Source organism: Atractosteus spatula, chromosome 4, assembly GCF_055471065.1.
Source record: "Atractosteus spatula isolate fAtrSpa1 chromosome 4, fAtrSpa1.hap1, whole genome shotgun sequence".
Lineage (NCBI taxonomy): Eukaryota > Metazoa > Chordata > Actinopteri > Semionotiformes > Lepisosteidae > Atractosteus > Atractosteus spatula.
Genome location: NC_142709.1, coordinates 57354715 through 57372441, shown reverse-complemented (window position 1 = coordinate 57372441; position 17727 = coordinate 57354715). Strand labels below are relative to the sequence as shown.

Genomic DNA, 17727 nt, shown 5'->3' with positions numbered 1-17727 from the left:
GTCCAATACACACAACCAGAGAGAGAGAGAGATTTCCTTTGCTCCGTCCCGTAAAATAATTTAACTCCTTTCTGTTCATGAAAAAGACCTTTCAAACCAGTCATACCATTCTGGAATCTTTAAAGAACTTATCTGGGATGCAGGAGAAGGACCCCTTGCAAATAACTGTAACCCCAATTAAAGCAGGCACTTATTTTCTTTTATGCTGAAAAGCTTGTAGTGGCTGCTGACTCACCTGCTACCCTGCTGAAGACCAGACAGGGATGTGTGGGAACCTGGATTGTTAGAAAGTGTGGAGCCCTTCCGCAATGAAAGACGCAGCCGACTCAATTCACTTTAAAAAGTGCCCATACTGACCCGTTAATGTGCCACTCATCTCTTGGCGGACCAATCTCACCCTCTAGTGGACAGAGCTGGTTACTGCAGCTTTGTCTAGGAGCATCTCTGGACCTGCTCTTCTCCAGAGCTCACCCTGCGGGCTGCTGTGTCTCTGTGCCGGGGTCACACAGCTCCAGAGCTCTCCCTGTAGTTCGCCGTGTCTCTGTGTGGGTGTCACACAGCTCCAGAGCTCACCCTGCGGTGCCACTGTGTCTCTGTGCTGGTGTGACACAGCTCCAGAGCTCACCCTGTAGTTCGCCGTGTCTCTGTGCCGGTGTCACACAGCTCCAGAGCTCACCCTGTAGTTCGCCGTGTCTCTGTGCCGGTGTCACACAGCTCCAGAGCTCACCCTGCGGACTGCTGTGTTTCTGTGCCGGGGTCACACAGCTCCAGAGCTCACCCTGTAGTTCGCCGTGTCTCTGTGCCGGTGTCACACAGCTCCAGACCACTCTCTACTGGTATTGCACAGGTTCTGTGCTGGTGTTTTAACCCCTGCCTCAGCTATTTCCAGGTATTGGCTTAACTGCATCAGTAGAGCACAGCTGAGGTTTAAGCTAGCGCTTCACAGAGACCAGCTGGATCTGATGGACTATGGGCCTCCAGGACAAGGCTTGTCCAGCTGGGGACCCGGTCAATCTAGCTTAACTCTTGACTTCTCTGAAATAATGACTAATTCTTAAAAGTCTTGGACATAAGTTAATTTGTGAAATTATATACGGTATATGACTTAAACTTTAAGAGATTAGGCACGTAAAAGCAAAACCTGGAGGCCTAAGGCCAATTCCGATCTTAATTAAGGGCATCGACGCATTTGAGTAAGAGTTTGGCAGGGATGGCAGCTTCCAGACATCGGGGTCGCAGGCCTTGGGTATGGGAAAGCTGGATGGCATCCCTCTCTCTACTTGGCCGATTCTTCCGGTCACTCCAAGTGGTTGCTTCAGTATTGAGTCGCTGGCTTTAAAGCACTGCGGTGGGGTGGGATGGAAGAGTGTGTGTCTGTGGACAGACAGACGTTTGTGCTGGTGGCAGGGTGCAAGATCTGCAAGTGATCGACACCTGCAGGGTGTACAGGGCGGCTTTCTGTGTACAGACACCGAGAGACTGAGTGTGCCAGACAGACAAGGCGAAAAGAGACGACAGCTACACATTCCCCAAAGAGTGTGTAAAAAACTCAAACCATCCCGGACAGCTTTCTTCAGAGCAGGACACTCCCTGCGTTTATTTCAAATATAAAGAATTAAAATACACTAGTGTTTCATTTTGTGCAAAATCAGTAAGGCTTCTGACAAGGCCTCATATTGGTAAATTACACCACGCCAACCCCCCCATCCCCTGCTACCTCGACAATACAGCCTGTTAAAACACAAACATTGTATATCTTTTTTCTAAACTTCCATCAGAATCGTTAAGGCAGGCTGTGAGGTCCATTATCATCCATGAACTCAGTGACGATAAACAAATTCCACAAAATTAACGTAAATTACTATATTCTGAAATTCTCCCATTAATTAGGTTGCTTGCTTTTTTTAAAAAAAAAGTTTTTTCTTTCTCCAATCAGGGAAACACAGGCAGACAGGTGGAGCCAATCAGGAAGAGAGTCTGTCCGGACCGGGGGGGGGGGGGGGCGGGCTCATTTCATAAATGGGTGTGGCTGAAGCAGCAATTGGCCAGTCACGCTCCAAACTAGTAGCTGAAGGACTGCATGGCACCAGTGTGGCTCAGCCCCCTCCTGCTGAGCGGCAGGCTGGAGAATAAGGTGGGAGGAGCTACTTTAGCACCAGGAATTAAGGCAAGACCATCCAGTCCAAACGCTACGAAAGTTGCAGTGTCCTCTATTTATAGATCCATCCCCAAGCACTTCATTAACTCAATTTGTTTTATTACAAAACATTAGAAAGAATAGCCCATGAGGGGCTCTCAACCCGCAAAGGTCTGCTTAGGACACCCCCACAAGGAGCTATGTCATCAGCCAGCTGTGGTCAGGATTCCCCAAGCAGAGCGACACAGCTGACTGGGGGCTTTTAAAACAAGCAGGCTGTGTGGTCTGGACCCCTGTGACCTCGCGAGTCACCCGGGAGAGCTGCCCAGGCCCCCTGTCCCATGTTAACTCTGACTAGCTACAACATGTCCTTTCTCAAGAGACCATCCCACAAGCCAACAGAGCTCTGCTGGCATCCACCTGGACAAGGCACAGCTCCTGTCCTTTGAATCGCACACGCCCACAGCAACCCACGCTCCAGGAGGCCTTGACCAAGCCACGTGCCCACGAGGGCTGGGCACTAAGACCCAGCGGACGCTGTCGGGTCTGTGGGAGCTCAGCCCAAACCCCCAGCAGTCTGCTGGTCTCCCATTCCTGTTCCCTGAGTCTCTTAGGAAAATCGCTGTCAAATCCATTCTGTTAACATTCCACAGCAATGATTAATGACCAGCAGCGACTGTGGATTAAAAGTACCAGGAGGTGCGTGATCGCGCCAGACGCAACGTTTCGGAAGCGTTTCTGGCACAGCACAGTGGAGGAGGACACGGCGAGGACAGGAAGGGTCTACGGCTGTAGCACCAGGGAACTTGTGTCTGAAGGACTGGAGCCTGGAGCTGCGCAGGGACTGGTCAGCTGGTCTGTGTGCTGGGGGGTTCACACACACCACAAACTCTCACACACTAGTATTTCTAGACTTTCTAGACTCTTTATCTTGTTATTCACTGCTACACTCAAATCAATCTCCACAGGTGGAGAAAAGAGACCCCAAATAAATATTTTCGGCACTTTTAGACTTAAAAATAAAACACTGTATTATGATTTTTCTTTTTTTAAAAAAAAAGTCATTTATATTTTGTGGACATCCTTATGTTGTTACTATCAAAGGGGACACATTTTCTCAAACTTTGTCCCCACCTTGTTAGTAATGCGCACAGCAAAAAGTGCCACTGCACTGCAGGCTCCCGTCTCTCACTCACACTCATCCCGGTCTTGTGAGCCAGGATCTGGGTCGCAGAGTGCGAACGGAGAGCCCCTTTACAGCCAGGTGCCTTTACAAAAGAAGACAGGTGGCACACAAGCCTCCACACTGCAGAAATTCACAACTCGAGACCTTGAAGCCCACCGTCTCTTCAGGTTTTTATTTATTACATAATTGAATTAATTTTTGACTTAACTGAATCACTGCAGCCCTTTTTCCCAGGTTCTAAACTGTTGAGATTTAAAGAGGCCTATCAGCCTCCCAGGCCCCGAGCTGTGCATCCCTGTTGTACAGAGCAGTCAGTGGAGAAAAAAAAATCAAACATTATGACACATTTCAATAAATAATGGGCTTTGTGCGGGTTCTGTTAATGCTCCTTCAAGCGGTTCTCTCTCTACAAAGCTCCTGTGCAGTTTAGGCCTGTCCAGCACAGTCACGTCCTGTGTACTCAGTCAGCGGCTCGTCCTGCCAGCCTCGCGCGCTGTTGTTACCTTCCACCTGGTTTTCTACACCCCTTTCTTCCGATGCTCTTCTCCTACGCTCTGGTGGGCCTGTCAGCCTGTCCGTGGTTCCGGCTCTGCCCGTTTCCGCGCCCTCTTCTGGGCGTCAGGCCGACACGTTGACGTCTCGCAGCGCGATGGTGCTGCCGGGAGGGGCGTCGGTGGGGCGGTCGGGCGCCGGGGTTGGCGGGGCCAGCAGTGGGGGTGCGCTGCTCTGGGACAGGATCTGCTGCAGCGTGCGCCGCAGGTTGGGGTGCAGGCGGCCCTGGGTCTGGTAGAACACCTCCACCGCGAAGGACTTCATCACGCCGGAGCACAGGTCCTCGTACAGCGGCACCGTGTACATCCGAGAGGTCTGGGAGAGGGCCAGTGGGATGGAGCAGGAGAGGTTTAGAGAGGGAGAGGGAAAAAGATCGGCATTGTCATTTCCTTACCCCAATAACTGTCCTCCTCCTCCTCCCCCATCCCCCCTTTCCTTTTACCTCATTTCAATTCAAGATGCTTTACTGGCATGACCAATGAATAAAATAATTGTTTCCAAAGCAATACAAACACAATTAACATAAAATCTACAGACACATCATAATATATTTACAAACATATGGAGTATTATTGGGAGACAGTTGAACTGGCATCCCAGTATGTGATCTCCTTTCACAGCGTGAGGAACAGTGAGCCTGAGTTCCCTCCTCCCCCTCCCACTAGGATTGGGAGTTGTTGTGATTCTGGCAGGTTTGGGAATTTTGGGATTAGATTTGTAAATTTAGAGAAGAGTGTTTGTCTTATCCCAGAATATCTGTCACAGTGCAGCATCTCTGTCTCCGTTTCTCCCCGCTGGCAGTGGGAGCACAGCCTGTCCTCTCTGGGCAGCCAGGTCTGCCTGTGTCACCCAGTTTCTATGGCCTGGCTGTGGTCACTGAGCCTGTACTTCGTCAGGGTCTGTTTCTTTTCGCTGTTTCTTACTTTGGTCGCATATTCGGTTAGTGTGTAGTGCGTGTTTACTTTCACAATCTCTGCCCTCTATTCCTCTCCTCCTCTTCCCATCTTCATCTTGCTTTCTGTCCCCCTTCTGTCCCCACGCTCCCTCTCCAGTGTCCCGCCCTCTTACTCCCCCCTGCTCACATGTGTGTGTAGAAAGCTCCGCACTTGGGACAGGTCCGGATAGAAGCCATTCCGCACCACGATCTGCAGCCAGCGGATCCGCACCTCGGCGTTCATCCCGTCCAGCAGCACGGAGTAACAGCGGGACAGGCGGGACATCACCTCTGGGAGACGCACAGATAACTCCGTCACAGAGAGTTCGATTTCTCTCCCCCTCCACCCCCAACATGCCGCAAGGTCACTGGGGCGTCTCAGAGAAACACCTTACCTTCAGGGAGGCGATTTACAACGCCTGCCGCCAAGAAAAATGTAAAGAAGAAATCCTTTGTTGCCTGTGCGATGGGTATAGCACAGCTAAGCGACTATTCCCTGTACGCAGCTGTCGGGTTAGTGTGACGGGACTGTAATATGGGCAGAGCAAGATTTGTGTATATGTACTGTTGCATCTCTGAGAACAGCATCTGTTTTTAATATGTATTTATCTTGCTTTGAGCGTTGCTTTTTGTAGTTTTCTATGGTGATACCAAAGACAAATTTCCACCCTTCTGGGTGGACAATAAAGTTCGATCTTAATGAACAGCTCCTCTGTCCGTGTCGCCTTCGCAGTGTATCTAAAGACGGACCCTTACAGGTGGGGGTGTCAGAGGAGCACGTGTTTCTTTCCTGAGCATGTGATGGAGTCGCTGCTGGAGAGCCACTCTCTTGTTCAAAACAATCGGTGATCCCCAGATGGGAGTGCGTGTGCAGTAACTAAAAAAGAGAATATTCCCTGAAGGCCATCAGGAGGTAGAATTCACAGGTCACTTGTCTGGTGCAAAAACTGCACCCAGTTGGTTACCCCACCATTCACCCCCTGGCATGCTTGCTCACTCAATATCAGTGGAAAACACACTGAATTGTTATGGGCTATTGAGTCTGTGAACCAGCCATAAGCCCACCTGTTCAGACAGCAGTGTGGAAGCACAGGGTCAGGAGCTAGCTAGGGCCAGGACAGAGTACGCCAGAGCGAAAAGAACACAAATGGTGAAAGCAGGCTGCATCAGCCTTAGTGTGATTTAGTGTACTTAATAAGGCTCTCTAGATGACCGACAAGCAAAAGCATCGATTGCAAAGAGGTGATGGAGTCATAAGTGCTCTGTGGCCATCAAATCAAAGGTCACTCACAGCACTGCTCTTAGATTGTTCTTTAGAGTTAGAGAGACTGCGGGGAGCAATTAAAAACATTTTTTTTCCCAGATGGTGCACCTTCTAGGCACAAAGTTGGAGATTTGTTTTTAAAACAGTTTTACTCACTGGCAGTGAGTATTGTATTAAACAACGCACCCCTTTAAATCACTTCAGCACAGGTACGTCTCTCACCTGCTTATCAACAGCGACACGTTGTTTGGTTTCAGGTGTTTTTCAAGCCAAGAGACTGGATCTCCATGTCACTGTGACTATCAGTTACTTATCCAATGAAATGGCAGCAGACTCGAGCTCTGTTAATGTTGTGCCTGTGATGCTGCAGTAGCAGCGCACACACACAGCCCACTGCTGCTTCCAAACTGGCAGGCTTCGGCGACAGCCGGAGACACTATTTATTTATGACAGCAGGTTGCGGATGTACTTTTCATGGACCCGTTTACCTGCTGCACGAGCCCCAGCTTCAAGCCTTACCTATGACCCTGCCCCCCACTGCACGGTGCCCCCAGTTTGCCCCCCCCCCACAGGTACCGTGTGGCAGGGGTGAGCGGTCCAGCAGTCGGTCCAGGAACAGCACGATTTGGAAGGTGCTCCAGGTTGAGAGGTCGAAAGTCGCAATCGTCAGGAGGTCGAGAGGGTCTACGCTCCACAGCTCACAGAGCTGCTTGACCGGACCGGTCAGGACCGACCCAGCGGACAGATCCGGCTCAGACAGGGGGGGGCCACAGCCATTCAGCCAGCGCTCAAACTCCAGACCTGAGAGACGGGGGAAGAGGGAGAGGGGAAGGTGATCTTCTTTGACATCCATCACTCAGGGCATCCATCACTCTGGCTACTGGTGCTAAGTGGGATATGTTGTACTGATCGGACATGTCACACACGCCCCAAAGAGGAAGCAACTGCTGCTTCACAATCTATTTGAGTAATCTGTGCCAAGGGGATAAACTGGATGACCCCCCCCCCCCATCAACCCCCCTGGCACAGCTTGCTCACTCAATATCTGTGCAGATTCTGCAACAGCTGCTTCCTCTGTGAGATCTCTGATATATTTAGGGGAACTGAAGTCCCAATTTAGGGAAACTGAAGTCCCAATTTCTCAGACCGGTTATAAAAATTGTGGTAACAAAGTAAATTTGTTAACGTTATAGAAAAAAATTATACATTTTGTATTAAGCACAATATTGTGAACTTTGTGAGAGTACTGTAAGTTCCCATGTTGTCGCAAATTTGCATTCGAGGTTCCACGGATTGCGACATGATTAGGCCCTTCCTGCTCACTAGTCTCCATAAAGAATACTGTAATGTGATGTGATGTACGAGTGTATAAATACAGGTTGTGCAGCAGACATATTACCGCAGAAATGTTCCAGTGTGATCTGCATGCAGAGTTAACAAATAAGTAGTATTTGTCAGCAGAACTGTATCGAAATCAAAAGCAATATTTCTATTGGATTGAAAGAGACATATTCACAAGCCTGCTTCTGTGCAATGGCACAAGGCTGCATACATCACCAGAAGTTTTGTTACCGCGTTCTGAATCGAAGAACATTGCGCTGCGCATACCTGCAAATTGTGGTCTGAAACGCACTCATCGCTGCCAATTCTTTCTAACCCCGAAATATAAAAAAAGATTTGCATTTCCCCTTTACATAGTAAAAACATAAACTTAACAAGTGCCTTGTGTTCTTTCAAGAGACTCCTCTTACGCTGCTGAAACACACACTCCCACTGCTCACCCCCTCCCCACCCTTACTCATTCTCCTCTCCCACTTCTTTCACCCTCGCCCTCGCCCCTGCCCCCGCCCCCGCCTCTCACCCTCTCTCTGGGCCACAGAGCTTTCCTTCAGCTCCGGGAAGAATCCCAGGAAGAACTCCAGGAGGTCGTGCGCCACCACGCTGGTGAACTTGAACTTCTCGGTGTAGGCCTGGGGAGAGGAGGAGGCTCGGTGAGGCGGACCGGAAGACCGACAGGAGCCAGAGAGAGGGCGGGGGAGAACCCAGAGAGTCAGAGCTAAACCATGAGTCCAGCGCCCAGCTGAAGGGTGAGAGGCAACAAGCTTGACAATGAGCTGTACACTTAACAGGCTTTGCAGCCGATGACAAACGAGTCGTAGAGCTATCTGGACCTTGAGGGCAGGTCAGATCCCACCCGAAGCCCAATCTCCCTTCGGTTGTTTTCTCCCCAGTTAAGATATGACATAATAAACTGCACTAACTTCTACTGAACTAGCCAACATCAAAAGCATCCCCAGATGACAGCTAGGCATAAATAAAGAAACTAAACCTAAAACTGAATTGCTGTAACCAACCAAGCAGTTGGCCAAGCTGTGGTTATTATTGCAGAGGCAGCCCAATAGAAAATCTGTAATTGATTAATGGGCCTGATAGGGAAATCATTAACAAGCCTAGGAATATTTCATCAATGATGCCGAGTAATAAATGATCAAGATGCTTCAAAAAATAATTGATTAAGGAATCTCACTGCTACTGGCTTAATAAAGTTACAAATAACAGAATAATGAATATATGGGTTGCAGAGATCAGTGCATGTCTATCTCACCCGCAGGAAGGCATCAAAGCGCTGGGTGTCCCCACACAACTGCGACAGGTAGGAGACAAAGCAGTAGCCCTTCTCATAGGTGAAGAGGTTCATCAGGCTGCTGGGATTTACACCTGGACAGCACACGCACAGAGTCAGACACAGCCGGACAGCACACGCGCAGCGCCCAGACACAGCCGGACAGCACACGCGCAGCGCCCAGACACAGCCGGACAGCACACGCGCAGCGCCCAGACACAGCGTCCAGACACAGCTGGTGCCTGCTGGACAACATACACAAAGGTTTTCTGGGTTTTCTATTGAGTCCTAATCTAATATATTTTACAACTCTCTACTCAGCTGAAATTAAACCACATACTCAACCATCACACAAGCAGAACAGAACCAAATGTTTAGGTATTTTTGGATTTAAAATGAAATGCCATTTGGGTGGTAAAAAAGTAATCTCCTTTGTGCAGATGTCCACACTGTCAGAAGTTACTGTGTTTTTGTGGACATTTTCATAATCTTGAGCTGCTCCACACTGAACAGCAGCTTGACCAATTTGTTGCACACCCCTGAAAGTATTATACAGAAAAGCAGACACAAACGAAAATGGTAACATTGTTCTTGAACTGAGAGGCCTGTGCAAATCTACTAAAAGTCAGGAGCAAAGTCCAAAATGACCAACAGCTAGTTAACTAGCCAATAGCCAGACAGTTTGAAATGCACACTGTCATCACACATTGCCAAAGCACAGGCAGTGCAGGTGTGCTCAGTGTACCTGGCTCGAATTTGACCTGCAGTTTGCTGACAGGATTGTTGTCTCCCAGCAGCCTCATCTGCCTGTGAAGAGCATCCAGGCGGAACACTGTCTCAAGACAGGTGAATGCAGCACCTGAGGGGAAGAGAAAGGGAACTGAAGAGGGAGCTAGTCTGTAAGATAGCAGATGAGGAACATAGTGTCAGTGACTGAGTGTGACATTCACATTAGGCCTCAGCTGTGTGTCTCTGTTACAGATCAACATGCCTGTGATTGTGTCAGTGCCCTGCCTCTGTGTACAGGTCAGCATGCCTGTGATTGTGTCAGTGCCCTGTCTCAATAAACAGCTCTGAATGCCTGTGATTATGCGAGTGCCCTGTCTCTATGCACAGCTCAGCATGCCTGTGATTGTGTAAGTGTGTCAGTCTCCTGCCTCTGTGCACAGATCAGCTTGCCTGTGATTGTGTCAGTGGCCTGTCTCTATGCACGGCTCAGCATGCCTGTGATTGTGTCAGTGGCCTGTCTCTATGCACAGCTCAACATGCCTGTGAGTGTGTGAGTGTGTCAGTGTCCTGCCTCTGTGCACAGCTCAGCATGTCTGTGATTGTGCGTCAGTGCCCTGTCTCTATACACAGCTCTTAATGCCTGTGATTGTGAGTCAGTACCCTGCCTCTGTGTACAGGTCAGCATGCCTGCGATTGTGTCAGTGCCCTGTCTCAATAAACAGCTCTGAATGCCTGTGATTGTGCAAGTGCCCTGTCTCTATGCACAGCTCAGCATGCCTGTGATTGCGTAAGTGTGTCAGTCTCCTGCCTCTGTGCACAGCTCAGCATGCCTGTGAGTGTGTGAGTGTTTCAGTGTCCTGCCTCTGTGCACAGCTCAGGTGCCTCAGTGTTCTCACCATAGGCCTCAGTAGTGATGCGTCTCTGTGCGTATGTGGCCAGCCCCTCGCTCAGCCACATCTCCTCCCAGGTGGCATTAGTAACAGCGTTGCCGAACCAGCCGTGCGCAATCTCGTGAATCACGTCAATCACCAGGAACTCTCGGCTCTCGAGGATCGAGGAGATGATGAATGTCAGACACGGGTTTTCCATGGCAACGATGGGGAAGGAGGGGGGAAGGAATACTATGTCGTACCTGCAGGGGAAGCCAACACAGCAGTGCAGTGAAGTACCACGGTCTAATACAGTAGTGCTATATTAGTGCTGCAGTGTCTTACACTAGTATAACAAAGGAAAGAAGTACAGTACTACAAGCCCTAAAATGTATAGTAGAGTGCAGTAAAATACAATGTAGTGCAGTGGTGTGCAAAACAGTGAAGAGCCAAACTGTACAATATGGTTCAACGGTGAGCAGTGTATTATGTGCACCGTTGACCCATATATAGTACAGCAACTTTATTATATGTGCAGATATATAACAGAGATGGGTTGGTCTCTCACCTGCCCCAGACATACGGTCCAAACAGCCCCTCCGCCACTGCCAGCCAGCGCTCCACACTGCCCCCCAGCTTATTGACAGCAGAACTCAGCACACAGGGCTCTGCCCACACTCGGCTCCTGACGGAGAGCGACAGGGGTCAACACACTGCCCGGCGGAGAGGCAGAGGGGTTAACACACACAGTGCACCAAGAGAAAACCCCGCCATCAGACGCAAGGCTTCAGAGGCTGGACAGCAAGCTCCAGTGTAATTAAAATAAATACATAAAACTGTGATGATAAAATCAACTTCCCTCCCTGCTAACTCACCGGGGGCCAATGTCGGCGGGCTGCAGGTCTCCTGCCACCAGAGCCACCAGGTAGGCTGGCACAGGGAACTCCATGGAGAACTGATAGGCCTGCTCCTGCTGACTGAAAACACTGTGCGTGGCGCTCATCAGCACCGTCACTCCCTCGGGCACCTGGGCACAGCACACACCGTCAATACACACGGCAACCAACACAAAAACACCGCCCTCAGCACACCAACTGCCATCAACATCACACGCCTTCACACAGTGCCCAAACACTGTACACGATGATACACTCAGCATACACACGGTCAATACACACTAAACCACACTGTCAACACAACACACGCTCCATCAGTGCCGTGCTCCTGTGAAAATACTGACAGTCACTGTGAAATGGTATTGACAGTGAGCCTGTCAATATATGAAGTAATACTGACCTGAAGTGTGCGAGTGATTCTGTGTTTATACGTGAGGCACTGCTGTCAGTGGGAGCGAGGGAGAGTGAGAAACATGAGTGTTCACTCACTTTGTCCCCAGGTTATTTACACAGAGTGATCAAGGGGCTGTTCAGCCAGAACCCACTGCCCTGAAACTACTGACACATGCAGCGACTGTCCAAACAGTCTGTGTCTACACAGGGAGGAGAGAGGGAGTCCTACACATGGAGGAGACAGACCAGGTCAGGGAATGTAGAGTGAGATAGACTATGGGATAGACTGTTACACATACAAGAAACTGACGAGGTCAGAAGGTGGAGAGCATGAGACATTGAGGGACATGGAGTCTCATACTTAAAGAGACAGAGCAGATCAGGGAATGGACAGTAAGAGACACTGAGGGACATGAACGTGTACACATACAGGAGACAGAGCAGACTAGGAAATGGACAGTGAGAGACACTGAGGGGTCATGAACGTGTACACATACAGGAGACAGAGCAGATCAGGAAATGGACAGTGAGAGACACTGAGGGACATGGACACGTACACATATAGGAGACAGATCAGTTCAGAGAATGGACAGTGAGAGACACTGAGGGACATGGACACGTACACATACAGGAGACAGAGCAGATCAGGGAATAGACAGTGAGAGACACTGAGGGAGGAGGAGTCTTACACAGACCAGGACAGGGGATGGGGAGTGAGAGACAGTGAGGGAGCAAGAGACTCACGCGGATAGTGGCGGAATAGGTGCTCTTGACAGCGGGCGTGTCGAAGCAGGGGAAGAAGGACCGGTTGCACACGGAGTGACCCTGAGTGAAGACCAGCGGCCGCGTCTGGCCACACGTCAGCTCCGAGTCCAGCCACCAGATCTGTGGGACAGACAGAGACGAGGTAAGCAGAGAGAAGGAGAGAAGGCCGGAAGAGAAAGACAGGGAAAAGTGGTATGATCGCAGCACTGAGACACTCCCATTGACACACAGCTGGCATCCTGGATTACTGTGGTAAGAAGACAATCTCTTGCCACTGCAGTGTGGGTGCAGCACGGACCAGAGCTGAGGCGGGGTCCATAATATAATAACTACACAAGCAGCCGTCAGGCACTGAGCAGGGCAGAGGTACTGTGTGGCAGTTCACAGCCGACAGAGAGATGCCATCTGCACCAGCCTAACACATGGACTGCTTGTGCCTCTAACCAGCCAGGGGAAAAACAGAGGGGTACCGAAATAAGCCGCAGATGAATCCAAGTGCACAAATAGAATGTTCCTTGAAAATGACAGCTGTCAGAAACGTAAAGCTCATGTCGCAGCGAGGACCGCAGATATACACCACCTGGACTGATTTATCGAAGGAGGAGGAATGATGATGGGTTGTGTGGAAACAGCCCCAGTCCCCCAGAGACCAGCCCCCTGCGGCAGGGGAGACCGCGAGAGAGGTGCCCCCAAACAGCAACCTGCTTTCACAACTTTTGGCAAACCGATGACTAACCGGAAGGATAGGATTTCCCTGAATGAACACGTGTAACACCTGCATCTCCCGAGTCCCGGCTGGTCCAAAACCTTGGTTCTCCAGTCCAGGTCCGCTGTGTCCCGGGTGACATCAGAGCCCACAGCGCCAGCCACCGGCCTGGACCACCCCACCAGCCCTGAGGGCATGCCCCTTCCCCCCTGCCAGTGCCCCCAACAGGGCCCTGGCATCACAGCACAACCCGGCCTCTGCTTTGAGAGACAAATGTATGGAAATCAGGCTGAGAGACAGAAGAAACCCTGTCGCTGAAAAGAGAGTTTATGCTGAGAGAGCACAAACGGATCCTTCATCAGCACCTGGGGGGAGAGAGACACTGCGGCACTGTTAACCTCTGTGCTCCCCCTCTCCGTGAAGACGCCTGGTGCTGAGCTTGATCAAACGTCTTCTGTTTCCAATCCAGGCTGCAGGAAATGGGCCCAGCACAGGCACATCAGTAGGCCGTCCAGACCGCAGACAACATCGAGGAAGAAAGCAGAGACCAGCGTCGCCCTTCCGCAGGCCCGGCGCAGGAGCCAAGCACAGGACCCACTGCCCTGACACTACTGGGTGCCCTGAGTTGATGCCTCCTCCTCACCCAGACACCCTCCACCTCTGGAACAGCAGTTACCCCCGTGGGTGGACTGACATATCAGGGAAGACCAGCTGAGCCCTGAAACACACCATGGGCCCCAGAGTCAACACCCCCAGAAACCTGCAGCACCTGCACAGAACACAAACTACAGTTCATTTGCACCTCTGCCTAAAGCTTCATAGCTGGCAGACAGCGGAACCCAGGGACAAAAAGACAGCGTCTGGGGCCCTTTCTTTGATAAGCAAGTCAGAACACTGACAGAAGCAAACCTCTTTCTAACCCCTAATAACGGCTACAGGCATGAATCTCCAAGGACCTGACACACTGCGCCAGGGTTTCGTAGATCCCGAGTCGCTTCTGAAAAAAGTTATTTCTTAAGATGCAGCTCAGGCACAAACAGCAATCGAGCACGTTGCCACCGTGACCAACGAAACCGACTGACAGCCTGGCACTCTTTCGTTCTTTTTCTCATCCCCGATGTTAAAGGCATGGGGAGACAGAAAGCCTGGGGCGGACTGGCGTCACTGGCCCTGTCAGCGCTGGGAGTGTCCCCCGATTCCCACAGGGGGCTTTACCTCAGCTGGGTTTCAGGTCCTTAACTGGACTGATCACTGGGTCAGCGGCCTGCATGTAATAACGACTGACGCATTTAAAAGAGGCACAGCTGCTGATTATCACAGCTATGGCTGCAGGGACTTAACTGAACCGATTGCTTCATCATCTGGCTATGTCTGACTCTAGGTCTTCAGCAACAAAGGAATTAAGAGCAATGAGGAAGCTTAATGCCCAGGACTGAACGCGGGCGGACTCCTCAGCACAGCCCCTCCTGCCCCAGGCTACAGTTTCTCCTGACTCCCCTGTCCTGACCTGAGGCACAGCCCCTGTTAATAAAGTTTTCAGTGGCTGACCCCCCCCCCCCTCCAGGAGTGCAGGAGTGGTAACAGCCCTGTGACAGGACCCTTCCCATGCTGGGCTGTTCAGCACACCGCCTGCACAGAAAGAGTTCAGACAGCCAGGGCTTCCAAAGTAATTCAGAAATACTGCCTCTGGCAAACAAGGCAGACACTTAGAAAAACAAGCGGCTGTTGTTGTCCTTAACCATATTAGTTGAAGAGACTGCTTATCACTCTAACAAAAAAAGAACAAAAAATATTCATGAGACCTTTTTAGGACTTGATGAGGACACTAAGAAGAATAGAATAAATGGATATCACTTACTGTATATACCTATACCTGACACTGCAGGGTGATGATGACACGTCCCGGAGGGGGGAAAAAAGGAAACTCCAGGGTAGAAATAACTGGAGTGTAAAACAGGCCGGCAAGCCGACCCGTTGAACAGCGTGCACACCATCATCATCCTCATACAGCTGTCATCACTGCTACTGTGATTACTCGTCTCCGTTGCTAACATTACTACACACGCAGGGAGGTGCATATTAATAAACTATGACTAAAGACTATGAGCAGCTGTGAGGCAGCTGAAGATACTTCCCTAAAGTTGCACAGTGCGCTGGGAGTTTTTTCCTGACATTCCAACCATCCAGATGAGTGCAAAAACCGTACACAAGCACTACAACACCGTTCACACATACGCTCCGCGTACTTACAGGCTACTACGACCAGAGCTACTGCTGCCGGTACGGGCGGCTGTCTTACCGCCGGGCCGTCGGTCGTGGTGTAGCGCACGGTGATCTGGAAGGCTTGGTGCGGCCGGAGCGCGGCGGCCGGCAGGCAGATGTTGAGCGAGGAGCCGTAGTCGGTGAACGGGTCGACCCGGTAGGTGAGAGAGGTGCTGGTGTCCGGGGCGCCGCCGGTACCGAACACCTTGCAGTCAATGGAATGGATGAGCAGAGACGGGTGGGTGTCCAGAACCAGGGTCTGGATCCCGGGCTGGACCGACACCAGCTCCAAGACCTGCCAGCCCGTCATCTCCTTGTCGACGAAGCTGAGGCGCAGGTCGAGGTGGAAGTGGCGGAGCTTGAAGCTGTGGAAGTTGGACGCCGAGGCGATGTCGACCCGCTGGCAGTGACCCGGCGCCGGGCCGCCGTCACAGGACTTGCTGGGCACCGTCAGAACTTTCCGGCAACAGCACAGCGTCGGCCGCTGGAAGTCAGACATGGCTCCGGAGTTGTAAAATAAATTAAAAGACTAATAAAAGTTATTTAAACACAGGGAAATAAAAAAAAAAGATCAATAATAAAACACGCTGGCAGCCGACGAGACCAGAGGTAGCTGTGGGGGGCGATGAAGACGCAAAGCTGCTGAAAACTGAGGTTGAAAAAAAGAGAAAATATTCAGGGGAAAAGTGAATAAAAGTGATCCTGGCTACGTGAAATCCATCAGGGCCGGAGAGAAAAGCGAGTCCAGCATTTTCCACTGCCCACCGAAACGGACGGAGGGAGAGCAAAGAAGTTGTTTTGTTTTAGAGTTTAGTTAAAACAAACGGAAAATAAAGTCCAATAAAACAAAAGGGAAACAGGACGCGCAGAGGAGAATTAAAAGTTAAAATGAAAGAGGCTGAGCTGTGACTCCCTTTGAAAACAGGAAGTAAAACGGGAGGAAATCGGTTTCGGAGGAAAGTTTGGGAGCCACAGGGGGGCGCTGGAGAGCCGGGAGCAGGCCGAGGAGATAGCGGCGCCCTCACGCTGTCCGTCCCTGGGGCGGGCGCTCTTGCTGGGGTACTGTCTCACAGTCAACAGCTGGCGTCGTGTTGGAGCAGCATCATCTGAAGTAAGTTTACTCTGATTCCAGCTCATACTGGAGTTTTCACTTCGTCGACATGACTCCAGCTGTGCCCAAACCATTGTAGACGCCGCATACAAAGGGTTCCCACATACAAAAAATATGTTTACAAATCCGAAGCACGAAATTCCATGTTACTCCCGTGGGGCATTAGGACCATAATGTATTCCAATGCATGTAAAGAGAAAATTGACCTAACAGAGTAACAGAAAACCTAAAAATTTGCCGTAGTTTCCAGTTTACACGTGTTGGCCAAGCGCGAGTTTAGCCCGAGCTCAGTCCAGAGGATTGAGAATCGTGTCCTTTGCAGGACAATTGCACAGCCCCGTCCCGAAGTAAAAGCCTGGTACCCGGCTCAGTGCAGTAACGGGAGCGCTGGCTGTAACCCCGGGCTGCTCACGAAGGGGTTGGTTTTAAAATCACCTACCGGAGAACGAGCCCCCCGGGCAGCCGGTCTAGCTCGACGGCTCACACTGGGGACCGGCCAGAGAGGACGAGCAGGCGGATCGCATGAGTGTTACTGCTACACTTCAGTAGCACCTTCCATGATTCCCGTGTAGAAGATTTAGAACCATTACTCGCTACACTCTGCCCGTAACAGCTCCAGATGTATTTAGAAGTGAGAAATCTGGCGTATAAATACCTCAAATATTCCAAAGCCTGGATGCTACCAACACAGCCCTCAGGACTAAGTGTGAAACAAAGACTTGAAGATACCAGCAGTAATTAATTGGATGTACATTTAAAACATGTGGAACAATAATTAAAGCAGTTGTTTGGAACTCTTTGGAAGTTGTTTGGAACAAGTTGCAAATCCACAATGTTAAATGATCTCCTGGCATCCTTTAAGAAAAGACTAGATGAGATCTCCAAGACACCAACAGCTGCTAGCTCTGGTCAGCAGGTTTAGAACGAGAGTTTTTAACAAGCACAATTCCCCGCCTGTGCTCCAACAGTATATGTCCAGGTCAGATGAGCTCCTGGCAACTTTAAATGAACCCAGGAAGAGCTACTGGGCACTGAATCCTAAATTTACAGTAGCTTTAACATCAGACTCCATTTATCCTGGTATTAAATGCACAGTTATTGTTGGTTTTGTCTTTTGCAATTCAGACCTCTATTTGTAACTTTTAAGAAATAGAAAATTGGCCACCAGTTGAGACTATGTTCATGTTGAGAAGATCAGCCTGTTGATGTCGCCATCAGAACACAACATAGAGCCGTTTGACCCCACCACCACCCCTAGCACACAGAGTTTACAGGGTAAGTGCTTATTATATCAGGGAAG

At 50.4% G+C, this 17727-nt stretch overlaps 1 protein-coding gene across 1 annotated transcript; it reads right to left on the bottom strand.

Annotated features, from left to right (window-relative positions):
- Nucleotides 1-1568: 1568 nt before the first annotated feature.
- rnpepl1 (arginyl aminopeptidase like 1) lies at nucleotides 1569-16251 on the bottom strand. The gene is made up of 11 exons (XM_088913220.1): nucleotides 15354-16251; nucleotides 12328-12468; nucleotides 11170-11321; nucleotides 10863-10979; nucleotides 10322-10557; nucleotides 9442-9555; nucleotides 8679-8791; nucleotides 7935-8043; nucleotides 6650-6874; nucleotides 4958-5100; nucleotides 1569-4190 (listed from the first exon to the last, which is right to left on the bottom strand). The coding sequence occupies exons 1-11, from the start codon at nucleotides 15813-15815 to the stop codon at nucleotides 3942-3944; spliced, it is 2061 nt and encodes a 686-aa protein (XP_088769346.1). The 5' UTR covers nucleotides 15816-16251; the 3' UTR covers nucleotides 1569-3941.
- Nucleotides 16252-17727: the final 1476 nt, after the last annotated feature.

What these genes read in the sequence shown, in the direction of transcription:
- rnpepl1 (XM_088913220.1), bottom strand. Translation starts at nt 15,815, where the DNA reads ATGTCTGACTTCCAGCGGCCGACGCTGTGCTGTTGCCGGAAAGTTCTG. An exon ending in GCAGGTCAAATTCGAGCCAG is followed by an intron (nt 8,792 to 9,441) that starts GTACACTGAGCA and finishes TGTGCTGTCCAG; the next exon opens with GTGTAAATCCCAGCAGCCTG. An exon ending in CCGCTCACCCCTGCCACACG is followed by an intron (nt 5,101 to 6,649) that starts GTACCTGTGGGG and finishes TGCGTCTCCCAG; the next exon opens with AGGTGATGTCCCGCCTGTCC.